Source organism: Rhinolophus sinicus, chromosome 13 (genome assembly GCF_057876585.1).
Source record: "Rhinolophus sinicus isolate RSI-liver-muscle chromosome 13, RSI-T2T, whole genome shotgun sequence".
In the NCBI taxonomy this organism is placed as follows: domain Eukaryota; kingdom Metazoa; phylum Chordata; class Mammalia; order Chiroptera; family Rhinolophidae; genus Rhinolophus; species Rhinolophus sinicus.
The window spans coordinates 19446912-19470810 of record NC_142513.1 but is presented as its reverse complement, the minus strand read 5'-3'; the positions used below and the strand labels follow the sequence as shown (position 1 = coordinate 19470810).

Here is a 23899-nt window from a genome sequence, read left to right as displayed (position 1 = left end):
TTTACATAAATGGACTAATTTATGAAAAATTGTATACAGATATCTTATATGTTTATAGTGAAAAGTTTGAAATAATTCGCACCAAAATGTTATTACTTGTTATTTCTGGATGTTAGGATTAACATTGTTTTATTTTTCTCTATGTTCTTCTGTTTGGTTTGAATAGTTTTTTAAACTTTTAATTTGGAATGATTTTATATTTATAGAAAATTTGCAAGAACAGTACAAAGAACTCCTGTAGAATCTTAACCTGGATTCACTAATTGTTAACATTTCATATATATATATATTAAAATCCAGGAATTTAACATTGATATAACATATAATCTATGGTCCATAATTAATTTCACCAGTTGTCCCAGTATCATCCACAATGGTGATTATTTTTCCAGTGCCAGCATTGTATTTAGTTCTCATACCTCTTTAGCTATTTGAATTTTTTAAAAATAAATTTTATTGGGGAATATTGGGGAACAGTGTGTTTCTCCAGGGCCCATCAGCTCCAAGTTGTCCTTCAATCTAGTTGTGGAGGGCGCAGCTCAGCTCCAAGTCCAGTCGCCGTTTTCAATCTTAGTTGCAGGGAGTGCAGCCCACCATCCCATGCAGGAATTGAAGTGGCAACCCTGTTGTTCAGAGCTCACGTTCTAACCAATTGAGCCATCGGGCTGCCCCTCTGGAAGCTCAGCTGCAGCTCGTTGTCTTCAATCTAATTGTGGATGGCGCAGCCCACTAGCCCATGTGGGAATCGAACAGGCAACCCTGTTGTTCAGAGCTCACGCTCTAACCAGCTGAGCCACCCGGCCAGCCAGCTATTTGAATTTTTTATAAGTAGATAACATTGTCATTTTTTAAAAAAGGGGGGACCTGAAACCACTTTCATTAAACAAGTAAAACAAAAGGGGGTACAGAGAGCTTATCTTCAAAGCCTAGCCTGACTAGAGTTTAGGGCTTAGGGGGTTAAGCCTTTTGCGTATGTCCCTTGATGTGTCCAGGGCAGCTGTGAAGTCCTGCGGTTGATAGACCTTGGGGCCTCGCCTTTCTACTATAAGTGGATCTGGCAGCATCTGCAGCTGATAGACGACAGACCTCTAGAGACCCACCTCAAAGGTAAGTGGCTGTCCGCATCTGGCAGCACAGCAGGGGGCGCCTGGACCGCCCTGTTTCCAGTTCCCAGTCCATAGAGTCTTAGAAATCCGGAGCTAGAAAGACCTGACAGGTTGTCTGGATTGATCTCTTCTTCTACCAGCTGTGGAAACCTGGTCCACATGGCCCGGCCAGGTTGTGCTCTGGCCCACCTCTCCCGCTCCTCTTTTCCAGCCTTTTCCCTTTGCTTCAGGTTCTCCCAGGGAGAGGGTAGGAAAAAGAGACTTTGAAACTAGACAGAGCTGGGTTTGCATCCCACTGATTAGCTGAGTGAGCTGAGTAGACTTCGCATCGTCACGGTAGTGTTGAGCTTAAGAGCACAGACCCAGGAACCAAACTGTTTGTATTTGAATACAGGGTCCATTTCTTACCAACTGGTTGGTTGATTCTAGACAAGTCACTCTGTGTCCCTTTGTCAGTACCCTTAGAGTCTGTAAAATGTTAATCATGATCCGTACCTCAGACGTGGTACGAAATTAAGCAGATAAATGTATAAAGCTCTCAGAACACTACTTGGATGCATTAGTATATAGTACATAGATGTTCACTGTCATTATCACACAGGTTATTAAGAAAACTAAGTGAGATCATGTAGCATGGGGCCTGGTAGGTGCTCAGTAAATGTCAGTTCTCTTCTCATGTCAATTATTTTTTCTCTCTTTTCTACTTCTAATCCACCAAAGAAAAAGCTGCATCCCATGAATTATTTTCCCCAGTTTTTTTTAATTGTGGTAAAATACACATAACATAAAATTTACTGTCTTACCCATTTTTAAGCATACAATTCAGCAGTATTAAATATATTCATCATGTTGTGCAACCATCACTACCATCCATTTCCGTAACTCTTCATCTTGTAAAACTGAAGCTCTGTACCCATTAAACAGTAATTCCCGTTTCTCCTCCCCTTAGCCTCGAGCAACCACCATTCTGTCTGTCTCTGTGACTTTGACTACTCTAAGTACCTCATGTAAGTGGAATCCTATAGTACTTGTTTTTTTATGGCCAGCTTATTCCACTTAGCAAGATATCCTCAAATTCTGTCTGTTGTAGTATACAGTGTCCTTCCTTTTTAAGGCTGAATAATATTCCATTGTATGTACATGTATACTACATTTTGCTTATCAATTCATCTGTCAACGGACATTTGAGTTGCTTCCATGTTTTAGCTGTAGTGAATAATGCTGCTATGAACATGGGTGTACAAATATCTTTTTGAGACCCTTTTTTTCTTTTGAATATATACCCAGAAATTGAATTGCTATATCAGAAGGTAATTCTATTTTTAATTTTTTGGGTAATTACCTTACTGTTTTACATAGTGGCTTTATCATTTTACATTACTACTAACAATGCACAAAGTTTCCAATTTCTCCACATCCTCACCAACACTTGTTATTATTTTAATGTTTCCATCCTAATGGGCACAAGGTGGTATCTCATTGTAGTTTTGATTTGCTTTTCCCTAATGATTAGCGATGTGTGGAGCATCTTTTCAAATGCTTGTTGGCCATTTTTCTATCTTCTTTGGAGGAATGTCTATTCAAGTCCCTTCCCCATTTTAAAATCTGGTTGTTTGTTCTTTGTTAAGATTTAAGAGTTCTTTATATATTCTGGACATTAATCCCTTATCAGACATAGGATTTACAAATATTTTATCTCATTTTGTGGTTCGCCTTTTTACTGTATTGATTTTGTCTTTTGATGTATAAAATTTTTAAATTTTCATGAAGTCCATTTTGTCTATTTTTTCTTTTGTTACCTGTGCCTTTGGTTTATATTCAAGAAGTCATTGCCAAATCCAATGTCATGAAGCTTTTGCTTTATGTTTTGTTCTAGGAGTTTTATAGTTTTAGATCTCACATTTAAGTCTTTAATCCATTTTGAATTAATTTTTGTATTATCTATATCCTTACTGATTTTCTGCCTACTTTCTTTATGGTGTTAGATAAGGGTCCAGCTTCATTTTTTGTGCATCTGGGTCTCTACTTTTTCTAGCACCATTTATTGGAAAGACTGTCCTTTTCCCATTGAATGGTCTTGGTACCCTTGTCTAAAATCATTTGACCATATATAGAAGGGTTTATTTCTGGGCGTTCTATTCTGTTCCATTGGTCTGTATGTCTGTCTTTATGCCAGTACCACACTGTTTTGATTACTGTAGCTTTGTAGTAAGTTTTGAAATCAGTCAGTAGGTGTGAGTCCTCCAGCTTTGTTCTTTTTCAAGATTGTTTTGGCTATTTGGGGTCCCTTGAGATTTCTTATGAATTTTAGGATGGCTTTTTCTATTTTTGCAAAAAAGTTACTGGGTTTTTGATAGGAATTGCATTGAATCTGTAGACTGTTTGGGTAGTATTGACATCTTGACAATATTGTCTTCCAATCCATTGAACATGGGATGTGTTTCCATTCATTAGTCTTCTTTATCAGCAGTGTTTTGTAGTTTTTCATTCCTTGGTTAAGTTACTTCCTACGTAAGTATGTTATTCTGTTGATGGTATTGTAAATGAAATCGTTTTTGTAATTTCCTTTTTAGATTGCTCATTGTTAGTATATAGAAATACCACTGATTTTTGTGGTGACTTTGTATCCTGCTACTTTGCTGAATTCATTTATTAACTCCAAAAGTTTTATCACGGAATTTTTAGGGTTTTCTACACAAATTTTGATATGTTGTGTTTTCATAGTCTTCAGTTCATAATAGTGTCAAATTTCCCTTTTGATTTCTTTTTGAAAGAAAAGAACCCATTGGCCCATTGAATATTTAGAATGGTGTTATTTAGTTTCCAAACATTTGGAGATTATCCAGCTATCTTTCTGTTACTCATTTCTAAGAGAACATACTTTTTATGACTTGAATCCTCTTAAATGTATTAAAACTTGTTTCATGTCTCAGAATTAGTCTCTCTTGGTAATTGTTCATTTGCATTTGGAAATGGGTGTGGTGTTCTATGAATGTCAATTAGGTAAAATTGGTTGATAGTGTTCAAGTTATCCATAGCCTTACTGATATTCTGTCTACTTCCTTTATCAATTTTTTTTTTTTTAAGATTTTTATTGGGGAAGGGGAACAGGACTTTTTATTGGGGAACAGTGTGTACTTCCGGGACTTTTCCAAGTCAAGCTGTTGTCCTTTCAATCTTAGTTGTGGAGGGCACAGCTCAGCTCCAGGTCTAGTTGCCATTGTTAGTTGCAGGGGGCGCAGCTCACCATCCCTTGCAGGAGTCGAGGAGTCCAACTGGCAGCCTTGTGGCTGAGAGCCTGTGCTCCAACCAACTGAACCAACTGGCCACCTGGGAGCTGAGCGGCAGCTCATTGACTTCATTCTAGTTGCGGAGAGCGCAGCTCGCTGGCCCATGTGGGAATCGAACCAGCAGCCCCATTTCCCAGAGCTTGCGCTCTAACCAACTGAGCCACCCTTTCACCCCTTTTTGTCAATTATTAATAAAGAGAGTTGTTAAAATCTTCAAGTACAATTGTAGATATGTTTTCCTCTGCATTTCTACCAGTTTTTACTTTATGTATTTTGAAGGTTTCTTATTAGGTATATAGATATTTAGGATTGAATTCTTACTCATTATAAACTTCTTTATCCCTGGTAATATTTTTTGCTCTAAAACCCACTTTTTCTGATATTAATTTAGTCACTCCTTTTGGTTAATATTAGTTTGGTGTATCTTTTTCCATCCTTTTACATTTAACCTATATCTATCTTTATACTTAAAGTGGGTTTCTTAAAGGCATCAGATAGTTGGTTCTTGCTTTTTTTTTTTTAGTCCAATCTGACAATCTCTGCCTTTTATTGAGATTTCTGAACCATTTACAATTTAATGTTGTTATTGATTATGGTTGGGTTTAAATCTATCCTCCTTCTATTTTTTATTTATCCTATCTATTCTCCATCTGTTCTTTATTCCGCTTTTCCTTTTTTTCTGCCATCTTTTGATTATTCTGTATGTATGATTCCATTTTATTTTCTTTGTTGGCTCATTAGCTATAATTCCTTGTTGTATTATTTTAGTGGTTGCTTTATAATATATTGTATATATCTTTAATTTATCAGTCTACCTTCAAGTGATATTATACCACTTTGTAGAATCAGAACTTTACAAAAGTATACTTCCATTTCTCCCTTCCCAGGTTTTCTGCTATTGTGATATATTCTACTTTCACATGTTAAAAACTTTACAATACATGGTTATTACTTTTGTTTAAACAATTATCCTTTAAATATACTTAAGTAATAAAAACAAAAGGCTTTTATATTTACCTATGTAGTTATCATTTCTGATGTTCTTCATTCCTTTGTATAGATTCAGATTTCCATAGTACCATTCCTTCTGCCTGAAGTACTTCCTTTAACATTTCTTATAGTTCAGAACATCTGGTGATGAATTCTTTCAGCTTTTCTATGTCTGAAAATGATTCCGTTTTTACCTTTGAAAGAAATTTTCACTGGGTATATAGCATTCTAGGTTAACAGATTTTTTTTTGTTCAGTACTTTAAAGATATATTAAACTCTGACCCCTGGTTTGCATTGTTTTCAGTAAAATGTCTGCCAACATTCTTATCTTTGTATAACCTCTTTGCATAATTTTGTATATCCTCTGTACGTAATGTGCATTTTTTTCTGGGTGATTTAAAATTTTTTTTGGTATGAATAGTTTTAAGCAATTTGATTATGTTGTGCCTTGGGATACTTTCTGTCATGTTTCTCTGTGTGAGGTTAATTTAATTTCTTGGATCTTTCGCTTTATGTTTTTCATCATATTTGGAAATTTTTGGCCATTAATTTTCAAAAGTTTTTCTGCCTTTCCCTTTCCTACACTTTGGGGACTCTAATTACACGTAAATTGGACTGCTTGAAGTTGTTTCACTGATGCTTGTTAATTTTTTTTTTATGTTTTAGTCTTTTTTCTCTCTGTGATTTTGGATAGTTTTTTTTTTTTTAATTTATTGGGGTGACAATCGTTAGTAAAATTACATAGATTTCAGGTGTACAATTCTGTATTATATCATCTATAAATCCCATTGTGTGTTCACCACCCAGAGTCAGTTCTCCTTCCATCACCATATATTTGATCCCCCTTACCCTCATCTCCCACCCCCCACACCCCTTACCCTCTGGTAACCACTAAACTATTGTCTGTGTCTATGAGTTTCTGTTTCTCATTTGTTTGTCTTGTTCTTTTGTTGTTTTTGGTTTATATACCACATATCAGTGAAATCATATGGTTCTCTGATTTTGGATAGTTTTTATTGCTATGTCATCAAGTTCACTAATCTTCTGCATTGTCTAATCTACTGTTAATCCCATCTAGTGTATTTTTAATTTCAGACCTTATAGGTTTCATATTTAGAAATTTGATTTATGTCTCTTTTTTATAACTTTCATGTCTCTGCTTAATATACACAAAATTTCCACTTTGGAATATAATTATAACTACTGTTTTAATGTCCTATATTAATTTTGTCTTCTGGGTCAATTCTGGGTCAATTTCAAGTCATTTTTTCTTGTTATATGGTTCATACTTTCCTACTTCTTTGCGTACCTGGTAATCTTTCATAGGATGCTAGAAACTGCATTTTGGATGGTACATTTTTTGTTGTTGTTGTTCCTATAAATATTCCTGAGCTTTGTTCTGGGATGCATTTAAGTTACTTGGAAATATTTTGATTTTTTGGAGACGGGCATTTAAGCTTTGTTAGATGGGATCAGAGCAGTGTTCAATCTAGAGAAAATTTTGCCCCATTCATAAGGCAAAACCATTTTGAATATATCACAGTGCCCCGTGACTTGAGAGGTTTTCTGTTCTAGCTATTGGGAATGGGAACTACTTCTGGTCCTCTGTGAGCTCTGATGATTTATACTTCTAATTATTTTGGATGGTTCTTTCCCCAGTCTTGGGTACTATATTAGTATCTATTACCATGTAACAAATTATCCCACAATGTATTGAATTAAAAGAACAAATACTATCTCTCGGTTTCTGTGGATCAGAAATTTGATCATGGCTTAGCTAGATGCCTTTGGCTTAAGTTCTCTCGTGAGGTTGCAGCTGTCTGCCAGGGTTGTGATCTTATCTGAAGCTTCAGTTGGGAAGGAGCCACTTCCACATGGGTATTTGCAAGCCTTAGTCCCTCGCCTCATGGGAGTCTCTACAGGGTTGTTTTATGACATGGCAGCTTGCTTCCCCCACCAGGGATGAGAGAGCAACACAGGGTATGCCCAAGGTTGAAGCTACAATCTTTTAAACCTAATCCAAAGTGACATCCCATTACTTCTTCTGTATTCTATTTGTTAGAATCAAGTCCAACCCACACTTAATGGCAGGATATTACACAATGTGTGAATACCAGGAGGTGTGGGGATAGTGGGGGACCATCTCAGAGGCTGCCAACAACTGGTGGTTTGCTAACATCGTACATGTGCTGCTCAGTGCTCAGCTGAGAAGCTCAACTTTGAAGGGAGATCCTCACAGTTCTTTCACAGCTCTCTCCTTCCTGGTACCCTGCCCTGTGAACCCTTACCTGCTTTGTTCTCCCTGGGCGTCTCAATTCTATCTTATCAATTCAGAGAGACCACTGGGTTTCCCTTCCCTGCACTGCGTCCTAGAAAATCTCCAGGCATAAGCTAGGGCAATAAATATGGCTCACCTCTTTATTTTCTTTCAGGAATCATTGTTCTTTGTGGCCCGATGGCCCTTGTCTTGAAAACCACTTTTTCATACGTGTAGCCTGATATTTTAGTAGTTTCAGGTGGGAGAGTAAATCTAGTCTGTGTTAGTCCATTTGGCTGGAATCAGAAGTCTAGATATCTATTTCTCAATAGCCAAGTTTTATTCTACTATGTGGGTATACCATAATTAATTAAACCAATTGTCTTTTATAGATATTTAGGGTTATTTCCAATTTTTCACTATTACTGTCCTATGGTGAATTTCCTGGTGTTTATCTCTGCATCCTTGTGCTAGGAAACATATTGGATACAGTCTTAGAATTACTGGATTAAGTAATTAATCCAGTGTGAATGCACATCTAAAATGCTGATAGATGTTGCCAAAATGCCTTCCAAAAAGGTTGTACTCAGGCTTTTTTATACGTGCTCTGTTAATCTAGGCCCTATTCTTTATGCAGCTTGTGGACTTATTTCTACTATCATTAATTTTAATAGTTGATTCTAACACTTGGAGATCTGTTTTTAAAACTGTTATTGAGGTTTAATTTTCATGCAATAAAATGCACACATTTAAAATGTGTAGTTCAATGAATTTTGACAAATTTATATCTGTTGCAACCACCAGAGTCAAGTTATAGGTTCCATCACCCCCAAAAGTTTCCTTGTGACCTTTCCCAGTCGATCCCTACCCTTCACCCCAGGCCCTAGGCAACCACCAATCAGTATAAGGTACATTTGTCTTCCCTAGGGTTTTATGTAAATGCCATCATACAGTAGGTACTCTTTCGTGTCTGGCTCCTTTCACTCAGCATAGTGTTTTGGGGTAGTTGGTTTACTCTTTATTCCTGAGTAATATTCTCTTGGAGAACTTGTTACTAACTCTCATGAGAGCCTGCTATGTGCTGGGCACTGTGCTAGGTGATAGCAGATACTTTTATCTGGATTTCTTACATTAGTCCCACTTGTGCAAGGTTCTATGGCTGGGCATCTTTAATGCTGGCCTACCCCAGACGCAGTTTGAAAGCCCAGATAAATGTGATCTTGCTAAAAGACATGACCTTTGAATCAGGTAGACCTGAGTTCAAATCCAAGCTTCAGCCCCTGCCTGGGCAACTTAAACTCACTGCTGCTCATTTTCCCTCTTAAATTAGGCCAGTGACACTTGTCTGGATGTAATGGATGTAAAGGCTCCAGCTCAGGGCCTGACACAGAGGGACAATACATGGAAAGAAGGCACAGTGTTTTCCTTTTCTGTTTTTCTTAATTTCCCCCATGCACCAGACTAGCTAAGCAGGGGACTGTGATATACCTCCAATCGCCACCACCACGGCGCTCACATATACAAAGACCCGTTAATGTGTTTTCTTGTCCTTTCTCTAACAGAACCTCCTACTGTGGAGAGATTTAAGAAATTCCGGATAAAATCATATCCTGTACAGGACTTTAGCTCTCTGAAACTTCTGCGTCTCCAGAAAGCCTGGGAGCAACAGGGGACCAGCTTCAGCAGGAAGATTAATACCTCAGAAAATAGTCTCCCAAGGACTTTGGGCGCAAAGATCAAGTAAGCTTAGCTCTTGGCAGATAGAAGGGTCCAGATTCTGGTTGAAAAGGGTGATGTAACTTACAGGGCAGAAGGTCAGGGATGCTGGGGAGGGGCCAGAGGTTCTAGCTCCACCCCCAAAAGTTGGGGTATAGGGGGAAGGCAGCCTAGAAAGGTGCTAAGTTTGATATCCAGGAGCTGCATTCTCTGCCTCTAATTTACAGGGCCACTGGAGGTGGTCAGTTACTTCCTTCCTCAGGGAACCCATTTGAGAAAGAAGGGCAAGACACATCTTCCAGCTCGGATACTCTGTGTGTCCCTGGGCCTTTTTGACCCTCAGCCTCCTCAGAAAATTCTACCCATCTAAGGGAGGCAGTAGATAAGAGCCTGGGCTTTGAAGTCCAACCCAGGTTCAAATCCTGGCTTGGCCACTTATTTTAGTTCTGCGTCCTTGGGAAGGGATTTGACCTCTGTAAGCCTTAGTTTTCTTGTCTGTATATAATAGCAGTATCTAAGTCTCGAGGTTGTTGTAAACCAGCAAGTAAATGAGATAATGATAATTACAGCTAATACTCTGTTCCTGATACTGGATTATCTAATTTAATCCTCACAAAAACCCTATGAAGTAAGTGTAAGTACTACGATTATCACTCCCATTTTTCAGGTGAGAAAACACCTGAACAGAGAGAGACTGTTACTTGTTCGAGGTCACACAGGTAGGAAGTGGCTGCCAGGATTCTAGCCTAAGCCGCTTGTTAGTGCTCAGTCTTGTTATCTGGTACGATTGTCGCGATGGAAACAAGATGGATGCACAAGGGCTGCAGTTTTGCCTCAGCCCAGAGAGGCCGAATAACAGGAAAGCACTCAGTGGGCACCAGCCTAGAGGCAGCCCAAGGCTGGGCCCAGAGCAACATAACAGCCCCATCCCCCATTAAATCTAAAATAGAAAGATCACAGTGATACTGATAATGGCCTTAGTGTCCCAATCTCCGTATTGCCATAGCGCCACTTCCCTAGTCCTTTGCCTACGAACATGTCCAGCCTGCTCGCCTCCATAATGAGCATCCCATGACTTCCGAGTGGTTTTTTCCTCAGGTGGACGTTCTTCCCAAGGGACCCAGTGCTTGAAATCCTAATCCCCGTTCTTCTGCAGTTAGAGATGAAACAAACCCCATTTCTCTGCTGTAAGTCTGTCATGCGGGGCGGCCTGCGGGGTCTCAGCTCCCGCTCCCCACATAAGAACGCAGGATGTGGCTAGGCCAAAAAGAACACCCACGGAGCCGTAGGTAGGGGAGTCATACCACTATAGTCTCACTGGAGGCTGGATTCACACAATGTGCAACCTGCTGTCCACTTTTCTGCCTGCCAACCGACTGACTCCTTTCCATAATTGGGACCAAAATCCCTCTGGCAACGGCAGGAGCATCAGGCAGAGTGCAGTTAGCAAGGGGTTGGTTGGTTGGCAGAGAAGCGAACAGCAGGTTGCGGATCGTGTGGCTCCTGCTTCCTGTGTCTCCAACCCAGCCGCCAGCGAGACTATAGTGATATGACTCCCCTATCTATGGCTCCATGGGTGTTCCTTTTTGGCCTCGCCATGTCCTGCGTTCTTATGTGGGGAGCGAGATCAGAGACCCCGCATAAGACCCTGCATGACAAAGTCAATAAGGGAGAAGGGCCAGATTAGACCCAGAAGTGACAAATAAAGGACCTGCTGGGCATGTGCCACTGATGTATATGTCCCGGGGGTGGTGCGAAGAGAAGCCTGCCTTTCTTATGTGTTGGTTAAGTTCAGCTATAGTCTCAGCTGATAAACAGTCTTTCCCCTTGTCGTGCGGGAGACCCTGCTCGCTGCGCCATTTGTCGTGCGGGACGGCCTGCAGGGTCTCTGGTCCCACTCCCCATACAAGAACGCAGGATATGGTGAGGCCAAAAAGGAACACACAAGGAGCCATAGATAGGGGAGTCATACTTAGTATATTCTCGCCGGCGGCACTATACTCTCACTGGAGGCTGGATCCACACTGTCCGCAAACCGCCATCCACACTTGCCAGCCCAGCTGCCATCTTCTTGCTAGCCCCCATTCTTCTCCTCTCCTTCTCTCCTCCTTCCCTCTCTTAGCGTAGCCACAGCAGTTATATTAGTGGCCAATGGCTCACTGGTTACAGCTGACGGCCAACTAGCCACAGCTGATGGCCATGCAATCACAGTTGGCCATTTACTACCTGAGCCAGCACCTGTCTATGTGAGGCTGAGAGCCTGGAAACTACTCTCTGGGGCTCCGCCCCCACACCCCTGCCTCTAATCCAAATAGCATAGCCTTCTCCCTCGCCTGAGACCAAAGAAAGCACAACAGCATTGCCTGTATAAAATCAGCCCCAACATGAACAAAGTATAGAGTCTCCAGGCCACCCAGGGAAACCTGTCTCTGTAAACAAACACACAAAGCCATTTCTTCTCTGCTTTCCTGTCAAGAAGACAAGCCCCGGCTTCTGTTGTGTCCCCAGGGGCACAGAGCTTACTCTCTGTCAGTCTGCTCCATTTTCAGACAGCTCTGACTTAGAAATTCTTTCCTCATGATGAGCATAAAGTAGCCAGCCTGGAGTTCTCACGCAGTAGACCTAGCTCAGCTGCGTGAGATCGTCACGTCCTTCTTCCACATAACAGCCTTCAGGTGTTTAGAGGGGTCCTATCTTCCGTTGGAAGTCTGCCCTGCGCCCCCATTAAACTTCTCTGATTCCTGACACAGTCAGTCTCTCCTCGTGCTTGATGTTGTTTTCTCACCTTCTGGGAGAAAGGCGGGGAGATCTCCATATGCCGGAGGGTTGGGGCTGATTACCCACAGCCTCACGAACTGGCTGTGTTACAAATGAGTTCTTTTTGACAAGTTGTCACCTTTCAGATCCAGGCGTCCTCGTTTGCTTGAGTGTCCCATGATCAATACCAAGTACGGCGATCTCCCTGTGGAGGCTGCAGTGGGGGCCTATGTCAAGATCCACACTGTGGAAGAAGGAGAAGCCATTGTAAGTGTGCAGAGGGCCTCATTCACGATACAGTGCATGACGTGGTGGGCGGGCGGAGTTAAGTCGTGAGAGTAAATGTTTAAAAACACCTCACTCGTTGTGGTGATAGAAAGGAATATTATTGATTTTTTTTTAAGATATGATCATTTTAAAATGATCATATCGTGGTTATATTTTTTAAGAGTCCTTATATTTAAGAGATACATGTCAGAATATTTACAGATAAAATGATATGACATCTGGGACTTGCTGTAAAATAATTCAGGAACAAGGCAAGGATGTCCCCTCTCACCACTCCTGTTCAGCATTGTACTGGAAGCCCTCACTGGGGCACTGAGATAAGAAGAGGAAATCAAATGCATGCAGATTGGGAAGGAAAAATAAAGGTGTCTTTGTCTGCAGATGACGTGATTGTATAAACAATTCCGAAGAATAAAAACAAAAACACTAACAAAACCCTTCTGATTATAGCAAGGTCACAGGGATAAGGCAATGAACAATTGGAATTTGAAATTAAAAACACAGTACCATTTACAATAGCACCAAAAAATGAAATACTTAGGTATAAATCGAACAAAATGTGTTCAGGATCCATATTCAGAAAACTATAAACTATAATGAAAGAATTCAAAGATTTAAATAAATGGAGAAATATTCTCCATTCATTTCATGGATTGTGTGATTCCAATTCTATGACATTCTGGAAAAGGCAAAACTGTAGAGGTAGTTAAATGATCTGTGGTTGCCAGAGGTTTGGAGTTCAGGGGGAAGGATGAACAGGTAAAACACACAGGATTTTTAGGACAGTAAAATTATTCTATATGATAACGTAATGGTGGATTAAAAACATTAAGCATTTGTCAAAACCCATAGAACTTTACGGCACAAAGAGTGAACCTTAATGTATGTAATTTGTACAAATGAAAAAAAAAATCATCTGGGAAGTCAGGGGTATCCCAGGAAGGAACACATCCTATGACAAGAGAATCTAAGGACACCGCAGATGCATGAAACAACCTCAGTGAAGGGGATGGGAGAAAAATATGCTGACCTAAATGTTTGGAGATGACAAGTCTGTAAGACTAAAAGCAAAAGGAACTGCATATGAGCATTGTACTCTAGTTGATAAAGCTGTTTCCCAAGGATGTATGAATTAACAATTCTGACAACATTATACCTGTGTACTGAAACGAATCAATTAAGTATAAGTAAATGAATGGCAGATGGTAAGAGCCAAGTTTCTCACCGTTGGGATGGAAATCTACAGATAAGCAAGGAGAGGAGGCCAGAAGGATCCATGTGGTAATGGATTAGAGTTGAGGACATCAGTATGCATTCATGTTTAGCTAAATATTGATACAGATGGTTACATGTAGACATATGTAGAAATATATGTATGTATAAACAGGTATGTTTTGCTCTGTCACAAAAGATATATGTTTATATACATGTATTTGACACTCCTATAGCATTGAGCACAGCAAGAACCCATATCGTGGTTCTTCAATAAAAGCAACAAGGGCTCCTTGGGAAATGATCGATTCTAGGACTAGGGCAAGAAATAGACAAGAGGAGCCTGGAGTATTTTGTAGTGCCAGGAAGTAAGGAAGTGTTGGGGGAAAAGATAAATAAATTTGCAGTGAGGAAACCTGTAAATTGCCACAGCCAGGTGATCAATGCCAACCTCAACAGTAATAAATCATGTTGCTAGTATGTCCCCTTGACATGTCATAAAAATGGCATATGTGATAAAAATGGCACTTTATCTCTGTGGTTCTCTTCCCGATAACCCATGACCCCAGTCTAATCATGAGAAAAAAATCAGACAAATTCTAACACTGGGGCATCCTGCAAAATACCTGGCCAGTACCTTGCAAACCTGTCAAGGTCATCATAAACAAAGTAAGCCTGAGAAACCGCCACAGCCCAGAGGAGCCTAAAGTTCCATGACATCTTAATGTAATGTGTATCCTGGATTGGATTGTGGAACAGAAAAAGGACATTAGGTGAAAACAGGAAATCTAAATAACTCATTGGCTTCAGTTAATAATGCATCAAATCAGTTCATTAATTTTAAGGTATTCTAATGTAAGATGGTAATAATGGGAAACTGGGTGCAGGCTATGTGGGAACTCTGTACTATCTTCTCAATTTTTCTGAAAGTCTAAAAAATATAGTCTATTCAAAAAATTATCCAGTAGTGGAGGGGGACATATGGATGAAACAAGTGTGGCGGTGAGTTGATTGTTGTAGGAGCTGCGTGATAGGTGCTGGAGCTGGGTGGCAGGGTGAGCAGCATGGAGAGGGCATGAGGGCTTTCTGGAGAGCAGCAGTGGGCCCCTATCTGCCTGGGGAGGGCTGTCGTCTGGAGCCCTGTGTGTGGTGGTCCTAGTCAGGGAAGCTGCTCCTTTCACATGCCCTTTCCACTGTTCCTCAGACACGTTAGTGTCTGCAGGGGCCTCTTACGCCCCTCTCACCCTGTGTCGTGGGCTTTTCATGCTTTTGCCCTGTGGATTGTGTGTCTTGGGAGTCAGGAGAGTCAGCCCAGTGTTGTCTTGGAGCCCAGGCCCTCTCATGGCCCTCGGTCAATGCCAGTGGAATATTTTCGAGCTCTTGGGAAGCATTTCCTTGTCTTCTGTAAAACTCTGCCTTCTGCAACTTTTCACTAGTTCCTCTCCCCACCTTACCCCACTCCACAAGAACAAATTGGAAGAAATCAGCTTCCTTGCCATGTGATGGCCCCTAGGTATTTAAAGAATGCTGTTTTCGTTTTCATTGAGCATTTATGGAGCCGGGCCCAGTGCCAATGCTCTGTTACTTATTTTCTTATTCGGGCAAAACATCCTCCATTCCTTCAGTCAGTCTTCATGTGATGTAGTTTCCAGCCTTCTCATGTCACTGTTTCCAGGTGAGGTGCCCAGGACTGAATACAGGTCACCAGAAGCCAGGTGCCTGGGCTTCTGAATGCAGCCTGGCACATGGCAAGGCACAGGAGCTTGGCAGCCTGAGCAGAATGGAGGCACCAGAGGATAGGGAAGGCGTTACCCAGTTTTGTAGGTGGTGAGAGGAGCAGGAGGCTGTGTAAGATGGAATAAGAACCACAGGATTCATACAGCGGAAGAAGGCCTGCAATGTTGGAATAGGGACTTTGGACTGAATTCTCGAGGAAGATCTGCCAGGCTTTGGGTAGGGCTCAGAGCAAAGACCCAACTGCCTCGTTCACCACACGGGGCGCAGTGCGTAGAAGGCCCCACACAAGTATTTGTTAACATGACTGTTTTTAAATGGTTGTGGATGTCTCATGATATACCTTTGGTAAGGCCCACGCTTTTGTATTGTAATTACAAAATGTATGACGTTTGACAAGTAAATTTCCTTTCCTAAGCCTCATTTTCCACATTTGAGGATGATAATCCCTATACCCTAGAGTGCCCGGGAAGATTAAATTTATATACATTGTATATTTTCACCACACAGTAGAAACTGGCTAAAGGGCAGCCATTTTGGTTTCTGTGCAAGACCTGGCGCTCGTTAGAAGGGCCTGCATGTCCTCTATACTGAGCACAGCTGATGTGTGAGGTGCTTTGTCTCCCAGAATGTCCTCACACGCCATCTTGTTTGGACCTTCAGCAGCTTCGTGAAAAAGATAACGTATCTCCATTCCAGTCTTACCAAGGAGAGACAAGGCCAGGGCTCAGCACCGAAGGGTTTGCAGATGGTCAGACTTCAAGGTCTAGAACCCAAATGGTGGTGGTGGGTGGGGGGGCAGCTGTTCCAAGTCCCATTTTGTCGTCACGCAGCAGCCTACCCATCTGTCTCCTTGTACTTGCCCCCAAAGAAAAGAGTCTGTGAGACGGATCCTTTCAGGGACTTTGCTAAACCTTTGTGTTTGCACCTCATGTCTCCCTGTTTGGCCCCAAAAAGATGGCTGGTCAGCCAATGACGAGTAAAAGTCCCCATGTGGGGGACAGCTCAAGCCAGGCACAGTCGTGTGGGGAACAAGAGAATCCACGGGGTTGATAGAGGTGGGCACAGCCCCCACCTTCCCCAGGCTAAGAAAAGCCTCTGCCTCTGTGACTGCATTCCTTCCCAAAACCTGCAGGGAAGAAATTCAATGATGTGCTCTCCATCTATTCATATGTATGTATGTTTGGTCCCTTGGGGAAGTACAAACATCCTGAGACTTACGGTGCAGCTGCCTGCTGGAAAGGGTGATTGGCTTGAATCAGTTTTCTATTATAGTGTATGGAATTCACAGACCTTGAGATTGACAAGCTCTATCTCCTTTGCTTCCCCTCCTAACTAATAAAAGCTAATGCGTAGGCCTGATTAGGCACCCCAGCCCAGTCTTTGAGGTTGCTGGTCCCTTGGCCCTCGCACTTAAACTCTATTCCTGGCTACTGTCTTTTCTTAACCCTGTGCCTCCCTCCTCGCTCCCCACAACCCTCATCGTGCTGGATGTGACACCACTTCACATCCCTCAAATTCAGAATCCCTTGGAGACGTGGACAGGTAGTCTCACCTCCGGTTCATAAATGAGCAAGCAGTGGCCCAGGGAGGTGTAACTTGCCCAAAGTTACATAACAAGTAAACAATTGGATCTTCCTTCTGAAGCCAGGATTATTTCCAATCCCACATGGCCTCCGTAGAACAGACTTCTTGGTTTGTGGCCTCCTTTCTTCTTAAGCCCAAGACAAAAGGGCATTATGGGCTCTGGGGCCACTGACCTCCACTTCCCTTCTTACTTGAATCTTAATTAGTAGCTGCAAGGCTGAGGCGTGAGCACTGGATTGAGCATTCAGCAACAAGGGTTCTAGTCCTGGCTTTGCCCCATCTCTGGGTCTCTTCTTCAAAAGGGGTTACGCTCTCTGTAGAACAAACACGTATGCCTGTTGATCTCCATCCCCCTTCCAGATACAACCAAATAAGAATCCATGCCAGGGAGCCAAAGGGGCATCATAAGCTGCAGAGAGGAGGCCACTGGCCCCCAAAGTCGGTACGGGATGGAGAAAGAACTGAGGCTCAGCAGGGACATGCACTTATGGGCGAAGGCCTGCAGCAAAGGAAAGGGGAGGGTGTGGAGGCTCCAAAAGGGAAGGTCTAGAGAGGAGGACTAGCTCCAGCTATTTGATTTTCGTCCTAGTCCCAAGGAAGAGAAAAATGGGCTTACTTGGCACAAGGAAAAGGAGAACACTGGGGAAAACGTAAAATTCCGTCCTCTGGAGAGCAGCTTTCTGAGTGAGATTCTTGGAGAGCCTGCTGCCTGGAGGTAAGGTGTGGACAAAGTGCCGTAAGGGCTCTTCTCATTTGAGGAGTCAGAGGATTCAATGTCATGTAGCAAAAGGAGCCCTGGACTTCTCCCCATCACTTGCTGAATGACCTCAGATGGGTTCACTTCCTGTCTGGGGTCTTGTTTTTCCCATCTCGAAAATCTGGTAGAAGTGGATGGTCTCTGAGGGGGAATTTTCTGCGACTTCTTTTCTCTAGGGCCTTCACCAGATCCTCCTCCCGGAGAACCAACAAGACACTCGGCCCTTGATCCTAGTGAGCCTGGGAACTGAGGTGATAAGGGTGAGGAAAGAAAAATTCTGTGAACTGATGGATAGCGAGATAACAGAAAAGTTGTCCAAGTTCAAGATCGAGTACCCCAGGTCAGTACTGGATATGTGCGTACACCTCACCAGATCAAATGAACACATTTTCACCTGTTATTTTAGTAAAAGACAGAAAAGAATGACCTAATGTTGACAAGGGTGGAATGAAACTGGTAGTTGTTGTTATATTCTAAATGGGCTCAATCTTTTTGATGATAATTTTAGCATCATGTTTCAAGGGCCATAAAACTGTTCCTACCCTTTGAAACTATGTCCACCTGTGAATATATCTTTATATAACTAAATTATGGGGAAAACTACATGTATTAGGATGTTCAGAGCAGCCATATTCACAATAGAAAAGCAACCACCACCCACACATGTCACACTAAGAGGATAGTTAGAAAATTATGGTCCATTCCCTTGATAGACTATAACTATTTTATTAAAAATCCTAAGTTTAATGGTTCTACAGCAGGAGGGTAAAATGGGTAATATAATGATAATGAAAAGGACAGGGTATAAAATTATGTATCTACTATGAGTATGACTTTGTAAAACACTTACATGGAAAAAAATGTAGGAGGAAATAAGCAAAAATGATAATTGCTGTGGTAATGACTATGCCAGAGAGATTCTCTCTGGAAGGTGGGACCATAAGGGACTTTGTAGTTTTAGTTATATATTCTTCTTATGTTTGTTTTTTGCAGTGAGTATGCATTGCTTTTATAAAGAGGGAAAAAAGATATTTCGTAAAACTTGGGTCAGGGTAGTGACATTTCAAATGGATTTTTTTCTTTATTCAAGTTTTTGGTAATGATGCTATATTAGTTTTATAATTTTTAAAAATTAAATTATGAGAGTCAATAAAACATTTTTTTACTTTTCTCTCATTTCCAAATTTTCCAGAGTGAATACTTTTATCATGTGGAAAAAAAACCTAATTTTTTTTTATGTAAAAATTAATCTATTGCCCACAACAATGGTCAAAAAACTATGTTGATCTCACACTCTTACTAAAAAATGTTTGAGCATATTCTCTCTAAGAATATATATGTAATACAAATAACATATTATTTCATTTATTTTTACTTATTATATCTATATATTGCTGTACTAATAATGTATCACGTACATTATCAACATACAAAAATGGATATTTAGAAAGAATAAGACAAAGACAAATATAAATGAAGTCCTACTATTTTCTTTATACACCCCCTACTACTTTCTTCATCTTATTCACCTCCCTGGGTGACGTGCTCCCCACCCCCACTTTGGGACCCCCATCCTAGACTCCTGCAACAGGTCCCCCTGCCTCAGTCTCCCCCTCGCCAGATTTTTTCTGCATACTGTGCTCTTGGTGAAACCCTATCTGGCCGTGTTCCACTCTTGCTTAAAACCTTTCAGTGGTATCTCACTGCTTATAGCATATAGTGCAGACTCAATGCCACATAAGTGGCCCTTCATAGTCTGACCCCTCAACTCCCCTGCAGCACCTCCTGCCACCGCTAACCCATTCCAACAACCCAGGCGGATCACCTCCTGGCCCCTGCTCAGACTCACCTTTGTCAGTGCAGGCCCTTCTGTCATCCCCCAAGCCTGCCCCTCTTTTTCCGATAAATTCCTGCTTATTCTTTAAGCTTCATCTCCTTCAGAGAACTTTTCCTGACTGATCCCCGGTGGGGTAAGTAGCCCTTTCTGTACACTCGTCATGCTCCCTCCTCGGCTCTGTCACTGGCTGTACATGTTGTATTACAGCTGTTGGGAGCCGTGTAATTTGTACAGCTCTTTCGCCACCACTTGATTAATTGTATCATGAAGGCTTTATCCGCTTGTCATCTCTCGCCCCAGTTCAGTACCTGGTAGGTGCTCAATAAATGTTGACTGAATGGGGCATACTCAGTGCGGAAAAATGCTGAACATCTGAAAAGGCAAAAACCAAGATCATTTGCATTTCTCCAACAATCCCAATGAGCATTTTGTGTATTTCCTTCTAGTTTTTTTTCCACGTGGACATGTGCCAAAGAGGCCCACAGAGTTTCATAATGGGGATCGTACTGATTGTACAATTTTACATCCTCCCCTTTTTTCTTTTCCTGTGGTGATATTGTGATCAGACGTGGTTTTGCTGACAGGTGTGGGAAGCAAGTGATTCCAGGTAGAGAAAGAGGAGTAAAGTCAAGCAGCTCTGTCAAGTTACTGCGGTGATGTCCCATAAGCACATGAGAAGATTTGATGTGGGAGCTATAGGACCTGGGATAAGTCATTTCCCCTCCTCGAAGCTTCAGACTCCAATCTGCAAAACAAGAAAATTAGACTAGATTGTGTTTCCCAAAGTTTGGAACATAATCACAGAAGGTTTACAAGATGATTTTAGGTGGCACACGATTTGGCATTGTTAGTTTTAACAGCTATGTATTTATTCTAGTGTGAATTAGAAATATAACATGACTAGCTTTTACAGCTCATTAAACCCATCCTCTGACAGATCTTATTGCTTAGAACAAAGCCAAAGTAAATATTTAAGTAAAAGAAACTAGTAGATTTAAGAAAAATCATTAGTAAATTAAAGAACAGATAATCTGTAGATATGGCCCAAATTGGGGCAGTTTTGTGAGAAAAGCAAGTTGGGAAACACTGGTGGTTCCTTGCCCTTCAAAGATGCCACAGTTCTCTGATTCCTCCATACTACCAATATAGAAAATGGCTGTTCAGAACCACCTACCTACCCAAGGAAGGATTTAAGCAGCCTTAGCTCCTCCCATAATGCCTGGCACATGATGAGTATCAGTTTATGTCCGTTGAATTGAAATTCAGGAAAGGTTTACATAGACTTGAGGCTGGCAGATGTTTGGGCGTTCAGCATCTGTACTGCTCAGTCAGCACTTGGCTGCAGGCATCCATAATGCTGACAGGTTGAATTCTGGCTTATTCATTAATTGTTGAACTCATGGTTTTTTAGGCTGCTAAAGCAGGCAGAAATCATATCCATTATCTAGCTGAAACCCTCCATGTGTTAACTGAGGACCGTGAGGCCTAGGAAAGGGGCTATGACATCCTGAAGATCACACAGTCAGTGGCTGACACACCTGTCCTGTGAATGCCATGGGCAAGATACCCTGAAACCTCTCACCCTGCACAACACAGAGAGTGCCTTGGAAAATAGGATCAATAGCTGAGTTCACAAGAAGGGGCATCTCCAAGAGTCAAAGTGAAGAGGAGCCTAAAAACCAAAGCACAGAGTGGGATTTAGTGCTGGGATTGCCCAGCGAGGATGGGGATTAGCGGGAATCATGGGTTGGAGTTGTACAGCCTGCAAGGACAGGTGAAATTTTCAGTCCAAGTGAGGCAGGGATTGGAACTAAAGAGCTAGCCTGCTTTGTGAAAAACTGTACTACGTAGAAATCAGTAGGCCCCTCAGCATCAGGAAGTGACATAGAATCTTGTCTGTCTTAACTTGGAAAAAAGACCCTTAAAAATCTGTAAAGACCTGCTTGTCCCCTCATAGAGTGTGGTGAGTCCCTTAGCCTCTTGGAGCCCCAGTTTCAGTGTTTGTGAAATAAGGTGGTGGTGAGGATTAAATGAGTCAACAAATGTAAAGTGCTTGGCACATGGTAAGTGCTAGGTCAGATAGTATTGTTGTTATTATGTAAGAAATTGTTGTTGTTATTGGAGTTAATGGAACTTTTAAAGTGGAGACTCTCCAGTGGTGTGCTGGTGAATGTTTAACAACTGGAGGTGGCAGGTAACCTTGATTTGAAGTGTATGCCAGTTTCTGTGGTGTGCACACTCCCACCATGGCCAGTTTTGAGCTACCAACCTGATGTCACTTAACATGGAGTTGAGAAGAGATGCAACAATCAACTCTCGTAAGGTGGTAGGAGCTGACTTTGATATACTACTAGCTTGTGGCCCACTCTGACCTCTGGATTTTTTATTAATTTGATCTCTATGGATAAAAGTTGACTCAGCCCTGGTCAATATAATCTAGCCAGAAGAATGTTTTAATCTGATAGTGATTTATTAGGCTTCCCTCCTTCGGTGAGAGCACAGGTGAGTCAATGGAAGTTGAACATGCCCGTCCTTTGCTGTGGTCTCAGAAGTGCATAAGCCAGCGAGTGCTGAGTCCATGCCACCCTCCTCCATTTGCCACACCCTCTCAGGCTGTGAGGGCAGGGGCAGAGTAGAGCCAGAGCACAATGACCAGTCCAAGGCAGCTACCAATCTGCTTTCTGTGTATAGATTTGCCTGTTCTAGACATTTCATATACGTGGAATCTTACAATATGTGGTCTTTTGTGACTGCTTTCTTTGCATAATATTTTCAAGGTTCATCCATGTTGTAGCATGTATCAATATTTCACTCCTTTTTCTTGTCAAATAGCATTCCATGGCATGTATATGCCACACTTTATTTACCATTCGTCAGATGATGGACATTTGGGTTGTTTCTACTTTTTGGCTATTATGAATAATGCTGCTATGACCATTCTTGTGGAAGTTTTTGTGGGAAATATGTTTCCCTTTCTCTTGGGTATATACCTAGGAGTAGGCTTGCTGAGTCATAAGTTAACTCTGTTTAACCTTTTGAGGAACTGCCAGACTGTTTTCCAAAGTGGCTGCACCAGTTTACATTCCTGCCAGCGATGTATTGAACCCTCATTCCAATATTTTCACATCCTCATCAATACTTACTGTCTTTTTAATTATAGCCATCCTAGTGGGCGTCAGTGCTATTTTACTGTAGCTTTGATTTACATTTCCCTGATGGCTAATAGTCACATATGTAATTTAAAATTTCAGTAAACACATTAAAGAAGTAAATAGAAATGGGTGGAATTAATTTTAATACGTTTTATTGAATTCAGTATATCTAAAATATTATCATTTCAACATAAAAGTTATTAATGAGACAGTCTACATTCCTTTTTTTGTTCTCAGTCTTTGAAATCAGGTGTGTATTTTAGGCTCGCAGCACATCTCTGATTCAGACTGGCCACACTTCAGTGCTCAGTAGCCACATGTGGCTCTGGCCACTGCGTGGAACAGCACAGGACCAGGGGAGGAAAGTGTGGAAAGGCAAAGGAGGCAGGGAGAAGAGACTGGGAACAGGCACAGAGGTGGGATGGAGCACGTGGTGTTTAGGGATGGCAAAGAGTGGCAGGAGGCAAGGCTGGAGGGGCAGGGGCTGGCGTGGGAACCTCAGCCTCTGTGCCTTACCTTCAGCGATGGAGATATGTGTCAGAAGTTCCTCATGGAGAACAGCTGGAATATCTTCCGGAAGGACCTGGTGCGCCTGCTGGTGGAGCCTCGCCAACGGCCACCATTCACTCCAGTCCGGCCCAAGAAGAAAGAGATCTACAGCCCCAAGTCTGTGATGCTGGATTTGTGTAGCTTCCACAAGAAAACTAAAGGCTACCCCATTTTTATGGCACGCCAGAAGTACCTCCCCCCACTGAGGGTCGTCCAAGCCATCATAGCACCCCGGTATAAAATCCAAGAGCTCCTACCTCAGTATAAGAATGCAGGGGTCCTTGTTTAGACCCAATAAAGGATGCTGGGTTGGCCACCATGTTTCCTGAATTACCACCATGGGGTTGTGGGGCTTGGAGTGGGGCCTCCTGGGGGCTGAGCTGTAGATCTGGAGAAAGGTTTGGGGGCAGCAGCTGGGGGCTGTCTCCCTTGATACTTGTGGGGCTGAGTGAATGGGTGGTCGGGAGGCTAAGTGTGGGTGGTCTCACTGGGGATGGTCTCAGGGTGGGGAAGGTGTTATCTGATGAGATGGATGGGGAGGCAAAGTGGGGCTCACACCAAAGTGAGCAAGATGGGTTGCAAACTCAAATGCCTTCCAAGGCCACACAGGTCAGCTAAAGGAACATAGCAGAAGGGCTGGGGAGGCAACAGGGAATGGTGGGGACT

General features: G+C 42.0%; 1 protein-coding gene across 1 annotated transcript in view; it reads left to right on the top strand.

Moving 5' to 3' along the window:
- The window catches only part of CNBD2 (cyclic nucleotide binding domain containing 2), a 56160-nt gene extending 32613 nt beyond the window's left edge, over positions 1–23547 (top strand). Inside the window, exons 9-13 of the mRNA XM_019733030.3 lie at positions 993–1107; positions 9207–9384; positions 12264–12384; positions 17872–18035; positions 23207–23547. Of these exons, the coding sequence (XP_019588589.3) occupies positions 993–1107; positions 9207–9384; positions 12264–12384; positions 17872–18035; positions 23207–23522 (894 nt within the window). The 3' untranslated portion in view covers positions 23523–23547. The remainder of the gene's footprint in view (positions 1–992; positions 1108–9206; positions 9385–12263; positions 12385–17871; positions 18036–23206) is intronic.
- The last annotated feature ends 352 nt before the right edge of the window (positions 23548–23899 follow it).